The sequence below is a fragment of the Diachasma alloeum genome, unplaced genomic scaffold (assembly GCF_001412515.2).
Source record: "Diachasma alloeum isolate Michigan unplaced genomic scaffold, Dall2.0 Dall_scaffold_00186, whole genome shotgun sequence".
NCBI classification, from domain to species: domain Eukaryota; kingdom Metazoa; phylum Arthropoda; class Insecta; order Hymenoptera; family Braconidae; genus Diachasma; species Diachasma alloeum.
This window is the reverse complement of record NW_021680352.1, coordinates 1-10441: the sequence shown is the minus strand read 5'-3', so window position 1 is coordinate 10441 and position 10441 is coordinate 1. Positions and strand designations below refer to the sequence as shown.

Here is a 10441-nt window from a genome sequence, read left to right as displayed (position 1 = left end):
GTGGAATTTCTCATTATAATTGAATTTGTTATTTATTTTCACGTGTTGTGCCAACACGTTTTATTATTTATAATAATTCAGTGTTGAGTGTTTACTACTGTTTTTAATATGTAAATCACTGATGACGATTAGTGAGCTTTGAGCGATAGTGTAGTGAAAATGGTGATACAAGTCAAGTTTTCAGTTTTAACGTTTAATAAGGCTGATGATGGGTTAGAGCTACAGTATCTTAGAAATTAGAATCACCTTACTCTTTACTTTTATTACTAACAGGATTACTGGGTAAAAAATTGGAGAGGAAATAGTAGAGGATTGTAGAGGAGTTTCGCAGGAAGGGGAGGCGTGACGATCGGTTGTTGGCGTTGTTGGGTTGTCGGCTGGAAAAACAGTAGTAAATACGGTGAAGATTGAGATGGCAGTGTGGTGAAAGGGAGACCGGGTTGAGTAGATCCGTAGAAATGTCATCATTCATAAAATAATTCATAAAACGTATGTACACCTCAACTTGGTGCTGCTACGACTGACTGCTGACTTAGGTTTTAATTTTCAGTCAATTCTGTGGTGTTTGCCTAATCACCTTGATATTTTTGATATTTTTAGAGCCAATAATGCAGATTGGCAATGTCAACACAAGATTGTTGACCATATTTTTCATATCAATACTAGAGTATTTTCTGTTTAATTTTCTAACATGATGAAAGTTAGTGTAGTGTTGACGTTTAAGCGGGGGGAATTTTTCCATAATTTAAGACTAATTGATTGACGTTTAAAATTGACTTTTCATAGAGATGATGACAATACGAGTTGATATGGCTAGGCAGGGCGATGATGAGTATGTTGGGGGAATAAATGTGTTGTGATGAGTTGGTTTTTTCTTTCAAGTATTTTCTTCTGTCCTGGCTTTCAGATTGCCATGGCTAATCGTGGGACGGTGGCCCAAAGGCCAAACGGTACTCAAGGAAAAATTTGTCAGTTTAAATTGGTCTTACTTGGTGAATCGGCTGTTGGAAAATCAAGTTTGGTATTGAGGTTTGTTAAAGGGCAATTTCATGAATATCAAGAAAGTACAATAGGAGGTGAGAACATCTAATGTGTGCAATTTTTTTAAACGAATTTCCATTTTTAATGAATCTTTATTTCATTCACAGCTGCATTTTTAACACAGACAGTATGTCTCGATGATACAACTGTCAAATTTGAGATATGGGATACAGCAGGCCAGGAGCGTTACCACAGTCTTGCCCCCATGTATTATCGTGGTGCTCAAGCGGCTATTGTCGTATACGACATACAGAATCAAGTAAGTCACAAAAATGTCTGTATGATTATTTTGTCATTTCTTTTCACTTGAAATTTAGTGACATATTTATCGGAAAACTTGAAATTTTACTGCTTTACAAGTTTTCTGATTTATTCGACAATTGATAATTGATAAAGCAATTCTCATGATCCCATTGATATTGACTCATCTCTCATTTTATTACTTGGCATTTTGTCATTCCTCAGGACACATTCGTACGAGCCACAACTTGGGTAAAAGAACTTCAACGACAGGCGAGTCCCAGTATAGTGATAGCATTGGCAGGCAACAAAGCCGATTTAGCAAACAAACGTATGGTCGATTATGACGAGGCTCAAGCTTATGCCGACGAGAATGGGCTTTTATTCATGGAGACATCAGCGAAAACTGCGATGAACGTTAATGATATATTCTTAGCGATTGGTGAGTCGTCAAAAATCATTCCAACCCATCTGGATTATCTGGATTACTTGAATCGTGAAAATTCAAACTGATATCTCATTACACGTGATATGTGCAAATAACGCAAATGATTTGTTTTCTTTTCCTTCTCTCTTCTGCTTTTTTTTTTTTTTTTTCTTTCCACCAACACGCCTCGCTAAATCGTCATTCCCGTTCGTAATGCTCTGGAATTTATATGAATTCAGTTTGCCTTATCGATGCAACTACTAATTTCTCGTGCATTATAATTTTCAGCTAAAAAACTCCCAAAAAATGAACAAACGGGAAACGCAAGTACGAGTGGCCAGGGTCGTCGGCTAGTGGAGTCTGAGGGACAAAAAACTACAGCGAGTAACTGCTGCAAGTGATTGAACAAATTCGTAGGTGTCGCTCTCATTGATTTCATATAGGTAAAAAGATTATTATCATTATTAATATTATTGAAAAATGATAAACAGACATTACGAACAGAATCATTGTCATGTGACGCATTCAATTATCACTACCAGTATTTATCAGTAAATCCTCCAACAGTATACTTCAATTCATGCATGAGTACTACTACTACTATTATGACTTTGGAATTCACATATTATTATTTTATCTCTTGTTTGCTGTGCTGAAAACCATGAAACATTACACTGTAACAATTTGCATCTGAAACATCATCATAAGTTGAAAACTTTATTATTGACAAATTGATGTATTCTTTTCGAGTGAGAATTTTATACAAGAGAATTGAAAAAAATCGAGCCGAGTGTCAGTCACATGGTTTCTAAATTTTTACCATGATAATTGGATTGGTTGGTAGCTACTGGCTCATAAAGTTAAAGAATTTGGGTGCCGTCATTTATCATTATGATTTATATTATTCAGACGTATTAGCGGGAAAACTAATTAAATTGAATACAATTTTCAGATTAACATACACGGGATATTTGATATCCTAGCAAACATTCTTGGCCACACTGGATCCCCATATGAATTTGTACGAGATAACGAGCATCGAAGAAAACCGCGAAAAAAAAATAACGAAAAATGGATAACAAAAAAAAGTCATAACCACTCGAAATTAATCTAATGAGCAGACAGTTGTAGGTGGTAATGAAAATCGAGGGGAAACTATTATATATAGAGACAGCTACTGCGACCGATTTATAATTAATTATTAATTAAAAATGAAAGAAACAGTATAAACTCTGAGTGAAGGAAGGTATAGAGAGGGAGAGAGTTGTTGAGGAGCAAGTGTGTTTATATGCAGAAAAAACTCGTCCAAGGATTCATAATGGAAAGATAAATAATTTTCAATGAAATTTAAGAAAATAAAACACCACCCAACATGAAACCTAGGAGGAATTATACTGAAAACAGGAAAAAAAATAACAATTGTGTCACAATGTATCCGACGATATCAACCATGTTAAGAAACGAAAAATCTGTTGGAAAAGAGAGAAACTGAAAAAGAAGAAAAAAAACAACAACAGAGCGAAAAGTCCCGTTTGTTATTCTAGTAGTAATGGACGGTGTTCGTTATAAATATATAAATATACTATATATTAAACAAATCATATATCTCATATGGTTTATGTAAGGAAATAATAATAATAACAATAATTTGATGATAACTGATAAATGATAAATGATGAGCTACGATTCACGATCCACTGTGTATGGTTAAAAATAGGTAATGGATTGAATCGAAAAGTAAGCAGAAAAAATAAAACCTAACATTAATAATGAAACATTTTGGCACGCAAAAAGGACATAAAACATTCTTGTAAGATAGTAGGGGCCATTCCTGCTGCTATAATTAAAAACTATATATTTTCTTCGTCAGATTGTAACGTGTAATAATAATTATAACTTTAAAGTATGTTGTATATTAATTCTATTGATCAATCATGGTAAATTATAAATAATTATACAGAAAAATGGAAAATATGAAAGATGAAGCCTGAAGATCGTTGAGTCAAGTTGCATTACTTTTTGTTTATTCATAATTATTTGCCCTGCCATTCACAATTTAATTCAAATTATTAAATAATGATGGAAAAATTAATTTGCTGTCATTTGCTTGTGAAATGGTCTTAATAAAAAAAAACACTTTTTTTTTTTTAAATTCAATGTGGTCAAAATAATCGATGGTTTATTAATTTATTATAAATAAACCTTTGGACCATTGTTTTTTGTTTTTTTTTTTGCAAATTTCACAAGGGTTGTTGCACTCTGCAAGACCAATTAGCAATCCGCTTATTTTTGATATTTTTACGCCAGTACTTGTAATCTCTAACAGTGATTGAAAGTATTCTAAAAAAATGAGGCTCAAATTATTAATCGATTCAAAAGTTTCAATTTTTTTTGTCTTCATCTTGGTAATGAAGTGATAAAACGATTTGATTGTGAGCCAATTTTATTTGGACAAATTTTCGGGAGAATGTCTTTTTGTAGGCAAAATAGGTTGAAAAATTAAATCGTTTTATATAACATGATGACTATATAGGCTTGGTATGTTTACTTGGTACGTCTGGATTTCACATTTTGCACTCTCCTAAGCTCATTAAATTCTCTACAACTTTGCAACTGTTGCGTTAATTGAATATTCTTTCGTGCTAGCTTATCAGATTCTACTTGGAGTTTCGCCACCTAAAGTATTAACACGTTGTTGAGAATAAAAGTGAGCAGATACCAGAGTCAGGGAGACTCACATGCTTTTTCAGGGAATTGAGTTGCTGCACCAACTGGAATTGGAAAGTGTTTTGGTCACCTGTAAAATGTAAGACAGTGAGAGAATACTGCAAACCAACTTCTCGAGTTGCAGCCATCATTAATAGTCGTTGGCTTTTTTCAAAATCATGACAAATTCTTCTGTAATCATGCTCAGTATTTTTTAGTTTCTCTCGCAGTTTGGAGATAATGGAGAAAAAAGACATTTCTTTTTTTTTCTGTTTATACTCGGAATTTCGACTTGCTGACTCGATAAGTGAAGAATGATTCTGGAAATATGAATATGATAGAGTGAGTTTTGGAAAAGTCGGTGAAAGTATGTCGTACGTAAATGATTTGATAATCAGCGGCAAGACAGGCTAGTTGGTTGGATTTTTCGTGGACAAGTTTTTGGGTTGAGGACAAACGAATTTGCAGGGTATTGATCATGTTTTTTGACTCATTCAGCTTCCTTATGCAATTCATAAGGATTTTTCCATAATAATGCTTACATTCCGCGGAGTCGTCACACTCAGTCATTTCATTTACAATTTCATTAATTTCGCTTCCGATGTTGTAATTCTATTGAAAATAAAAATATCAATTAGTAACGGAGTGTTAATAATACAGAATGGAGAAGACAGATGACATTTCATGAAATATCTTGGACCGCAAATGTAGATTTATTTATTTATATTCCGTTCGGGAGGTTCGGAAGGTTTTTCTTTCCGAAAAGAGTTAGATTTACAATAAAAATATTGATAAAATTTATATAATCCAGAGGATGATAAATGAGAAGAGAAAAACAATTGAACATTTCTTTGTTGTATTGAATTGCTGTATTTAATCAAAGATTAACAGAAGCGTAATAATTATAATTATTGTTATTTCAATTATTTTCATTTAAGCTATGACAAGCTAAAATCTCTTCTAAATATCATGAACATCTCCATTATTGAAGACTGTTGGTGTAATAGCAGTCCACACATCACCAACTGACTTTTGACCACACTGACGATCTAAACACTTTTTCGCTTCAACTAAAGCTTCTCGCAAATGTTCTATGGTTTCATTCTGTCGTTTACTCTGTGAATTTATTAATCAAAATCATAATCAATGAAAATGAAGCAGGTTGAGATTGATGATGGTTATTCATATCAATGATTACACACCTCCTCCAACAAATATTTATTTTCTTCCAAATGTTGATTAATCCTAGCCACATATTCATCAATCTGTAATTATTAGATTGTGATTACTTATATACCATCTGTTTTTAGTTTATCTTTTTGTACGTGATTTTTATGAAACACAACATTTTTCATCATGTAAAAATTATCATTCTAAATATCGCGAGATATTTCACAAAATATAATTTGTAAAAAATGAATGAATGAAGAAAAAATTTTTTTATACCTTTCTCTGCAATTTTTTTTGCAAATTTTTCATTTCCTCTTGTGTCACATGAATCGAATTCTTTAGAATTTTTATAATTTCATCTCTATGCTCAATCTACAAAAGTTTATAAAATATATTTCAATTCCTCCAAGTCTCAGTATGATTATCGAAATATCGAGTGATATATTAATTAATGAATTATTAATGCCTGCTCACCAATTTGTCCTTGGAAGTCATGGCATTCTTAAGCTCTTCTATTTCTATGTTGCTTGAAGGATCATCAGTCGAATCTTCATATTGCTGACTCCTCTGCATAATATCCTCCAAATGATCCTGCATCCGTGTGTGGGCATTATCCAATTCTCTCTCCAATTTCTCCAACTTTTTCAAATTTTCTTCGTATTCATCTTTCGCTAAGTTGTTATCTCGTAATACACCATCATTAAATTTCTTCAATTCATCAAAATTATTATCTACCCTTTGCAGTTGATCTTTGCATTTGTGTAATAATTTACAACTAGAGTCCTCTTTGGATATTAAGACTTGAATATTACATACTATATAGTCTATCTCATCCATAACTTTATCTACTAATTGTAAGTCAAGGGCAGTTGATAATTTTCTTTCCGTCAATTTTTCTTGGTCAGTTGAAGTTTCATTATGGGGCCTACATTTTAATTTAACAAGGCACTCATTCATTTCATCCTTAAAATCTTTGAGCTTCATTCCTCCGGCAATTATCGTTTTTTTTGTGATAACTTTTTCTTCAATATGGTCCTTTAAGCGGCTTATCGCATTCAATAAATCGTCATTAGCTTTTATAAATTCTTGGTGATTTTTCTCAAGGGCAATTGTTACATCAGTGAATAGTTGGTGTCTGCACGATAGATTAGCAACTGTTGAGGCGATTTCTTCTTGGAGATCTTCTACAGCTGCTTGTGCCTCCACCGCGCAGATTCTAAATTCTTCCATCATGTTGAAATCTTGACGACATACGTTTCGAGGTTTTTCACAGGGCTCATTTATTTTTTCTACCGAGCCTTGTTGATTATTACTTTCATGAAAAATTTTCACGAGTTTCACTTGTTGGATTCCGTTGCCCTTTTCCAGACAGATTTTTGAAAGAATTTCAATAGCTTGTGTTAATTTACACGTATTACTGATGAATGTATTGCAATCTGAATTCCCTGCTGTAGTCTAAAGAATAAAATAAAAAGCAGAGATTGTAATATTTTATTTAGTCGTAGGATTGTAGTATAAACATTAAATTAATGCTTAATTATTTTGTGCATTTTTATTTGGGGGGTTTATATTTCATCTCAAAAAACAATCAATCACCTGAATCTTGTAATTTTCGAGGAGATTTCCAATATCTTGGAGCTTTTGATGGGCGTCAGATAGTCCTTTCTCATAAGACTATAACATGAATAAAAATGCCAATATATCAATGAATTGTCCATTTTTAATTTAATTTTAATTACAAATTACCCTTTTTTCATGGAAATTTAATGTTTTCAGAATTTCAATCAATATATTTTTCACATGTATCAATTCATAGTATTCGCTCTCCATAATAGTCTTTAAACTTGTTAAGTATTTTAAGGTTTCATCATTGCCATGGCTCTAGAAGAAGAAGAAGAAGAAGAATTATTACATTGACAATGATGACAGTAATGGAGTTGAAAAACAGAATACGACAATTTTTCTGGAAAATGTCTAGTTGACTTATCCTGTTTTTATTATCATAATTCACTATTAAATTGAAAATGGAGATATTTTTTATATTACCTCACTTTGGTACGTTAGTTGATGAGTTGAAACATCGCTCCATGTTACCTATAACACATTTAACGCTCTTTACTGCAATATACCAACTATACAAATAGTTGGAAAACAGTAGACAAAAAAATACTTACTCCGGTACATTTTTTTAACTGAGCTGAGGGTGACAGAGACGATCCCTGAAATAATAGAAATCCACGTATGTATAAATAAATTTGTAATAATATTTCTACACTGTCAGCCTTGAGTGTCGAGCAAGAAGAATTTGTTCCATCTAATTCGATTGAAAAAAAGCAACTCAAAAAGAAGGAGACAAATAAATAAATATTCTATCCGACAAATGGACTATTTATTTATTTTTTGATAAAGATACAGGGGCAACAATAGTATTCTTGTTATGTTGTTGGTTTTTCAACTTGTCACTTCTCCTAATGATATCTAAATTTTCTAACAACTTGGCTATCTTTTCATCACTCTCGAAATTCTTTTGCATTCTCTTCTTTACACTTGCCCCACTATTTTTACAATGTAACAGGCAAAAGCCAGTTTGAGAGAGGCTTACTGTATCTACTACATCGTCTATCTTATGACTTTGAATACCAATAACCAGTCCGTCTTGATGGCAAGGGGATACCTGGGATCATTGTGTGAGGTATGATTTATTGAATCAATAAAATTTGGAAATCGATCTGAAAATGTCTCACCTTTTTCTGTATTTGCTTTAATTGATTGCGCATTTCTTTAATTATATCGTCTTTGAATTGCATCTGCATGGCTGATTGGCGGTATTGGTCCTCGAGATTTGCCATTTGATCTTTCAACATTATTGCCTGATCATGTTTCTCAGCTACTTCTAGTGTTAATGCCTCTCTTGCTTCCAGGGCTTCCTATAAACAGGAGGCAAAAAAAAAAATTAAAAATAATAATATATGTACATAAGGACGATTAATGGTGAATCAACTGACTTTTTCTAGAAAATGTAATTGATTTTTCAATCGTTCCACTTCCTTATGTTTTTTTTGCAATTCTTCCTGTAAATTATTCAACTCAACATGATGTTCAACAATTGTTTTCCTCCCACTGTCTTCACTGGACATTATTTTCTCATTCTCTGATAATAACTTGAATTTATCAGGCTCCTGATTTAAGAAAACACATTTATTAGAAAGATAAATGACTACAAATGTGAATAATAATTGTGATTAATAAAACAGAGCAATGGAATTAGGATGTTAAGGACAAGTTTTTTATGTAGCTCTTGTTGTTTTGGGAATGAAATTTATAATCTTTGGAATAGTGTAGGGAAATGAGGTGCGGGCCTCTGCCATTTTTTAAAACACCAAGATCCAATGTTACCGTCAGGTCTTTGTTTGTTGGAATGCTGTGCTCCTGGGGTTCATCTTCACCACTGAAAAACAAATAATTGATTCATAAGAATAAGATATTTTCGCTATTTAACTCCAGAATTCACGAGAAATTGCCGACATTTTGTAGGGGCTAATTACAGATGCAAAAAAAAAAGTCAAATTGATCAATTCTGTGTTATTACTTCTTTTCCATGTGATTCTAATAATGAACAATGAAAAACAGAATTACGTAAAGGGAATCGGTATGTCAGTATCCTTCAATTCACATAGATTTATCCCCTTGAGACTCCAACGCCGCTCGTAATAGCCACGCCTAATCAATTCTAACAGTCCAGTAATATCATTTTGCAAATTATTGATTTTTTGTTTGAAGAATCCCTCCTCATCCTCCAAGAAATCGAGCCTCTCTGAAAGATCATTCAACCTGTGATGAGTCGGCTGTTGGAATCGCGACATATTATCATTAATCAAGTGAGACGTGTGCTTTAGTTTATCCTCCAATATCTTGACCCTTTGATAAGCTGCCTCCTCCAGTTCCTGAACCGTCTTCACTAGCATCACATTTTGAGCATCAAGGTCTCTGATCCACTCTTCCATAATTTTCATTTTTAAAGCTGATGCATTGGAGTCATCGTAATTAATACTTGCTATCTGTTTCTCGTATAATTTTCTAAATTCATCAAGAATCTGCAGTCCACTTCTCTCTCCACAAATATCGCCACATTCTGTACTGGGTGCAGTGCAGGCATCATCTAGTGAGTTGGACGATCTCAGTAATGGATCGCTCAAGGATTTCGAACTTTCCATCTTTCTTCCAAAATCAAATTAGTTGTCAATGCATTAATTATAGCTTCACATATTTAATTTTCTATTCAATTAACACATCAGTTATCTCATATTATCATAAAACAGTTGTACACAGTCATTATTGTAGTAATAACCCTCAAATACCGAAAAAATTAATAGCACGAATTATTATATTGGACTCGCTAAATAATGTTCAGGGCGCTCTTTTTCGTCAATTTTCGGTGTGAGAAACGGGATTAAACCGGGAAAATAATTATTAATCGTGCAATAATCAGTTAATATTGACGACCAGCAATGATTTTATCGAGAAATCAGACTTTATTATTACATTTTGTGAAAGCTCGTGAGACGTCTATAAAAAAGTGTCCAACGCCAAATTTCGACATTGCGCAGCTTTTCCGCGCACATTCATAATGGCGGCCGGCCACTAGCAGTGAATGCAAGTTTTGGCGTTCGTCCGCGGATTTTCGGTGAGAAATGGCATTAAATCGGGGAAATCATTATTAATCGTCCAATAATCAGTTAATATTGATGGCAGACAGTGATTTTATCAAGAAATCAGACTTTATTAGTGCATATTATGAAGCCTAGACCCCTCTAAAAAGTGCAATGCCAAATTTCGCTATTGCGCACAATTGCGCAA

General features: G+C 33.2%; 2 protein-coding genes across 9 annotated transcripts in view; one reads left to right on the top strand and one right to left on the bottom strand.

Moving 5' to 3' along the window:
• LOC107048280 (ras-related protein Rab-5B) overlaps window positions 1-3709 on the top strand; it is a 5551-nt gene extending 1842 nt beyond the window's left edge. For 3 of the 6 annotated variants that reach the window (XM_015271381.2, XM_015271384.2, XM_015271383.1), the window contains exons 2-6: window positions 908-1076; window positions 1149-1300; window positions 1507-1723; window positions 1997-2151; window positions 2661-3709. In XM_015271381.2, the coding sequence (XP_015126867.1) occupies window positions 914-1076; window positions 1149-1300; window positions 1507-1723; window positions 1997-2109 (645 nt within the window). In that variant the 5' untranslated portion in view covers window positions 908-913 and the 3' untranslated portion in view covers window positions 2110-2151; window positions 2661-3709. The other 3 variants (XM_015271382.2, XM_015271379.1, XM_015271380.1) reach the window with 3 other exon arrangements.
• A 1538-nt stretch (window positions 3710-5247) lies between these two features.
• On the bottom strand, window positions 5248-10155 carry LOC107048277 (cytadherence high molecular weight protein 2). Of its 3 annotated transcripts, XM_015271370.2 has the most exons (12): window positions 9221-10155; window positions 8981-9032; window positions 8590-8763; window positions 8329-8511; window positions 7759-7803; window positions 7631-7678; window positions 7331-7465; window positions 7181-7258; window positions 6059-7039; window positions 5861-5956; window positions 5617-5679; window positions 5248-5530 (listed from the first exon to the last, which is right to left on the bottom strand). In XM_015271370.2, exons 1-12 carry the CDS (start codon window positions 9796-9798, stop codon window positions 5375-5377), a joined length of 2589 nt encoding a protein of 862 aa, XP_015126856.1. In that variant the 5' UTR covers window positions 9799-10155; the 3' UTR covers window positions 5248-5374. The 3 variants fall into 3 exon arrangements, with proteins under 3 accessions (XP_015126856.1, XP_015126857.1, XP_015126858.1); XM_015271371.2 differs by lacking the exon at window positions 5861-5956; XM_015271372.2 differs by lacking the exon at window positions 7331-7465.
• Between the last annotated feature and the right edge of the window lie 286 nt (window positions 10156-10441).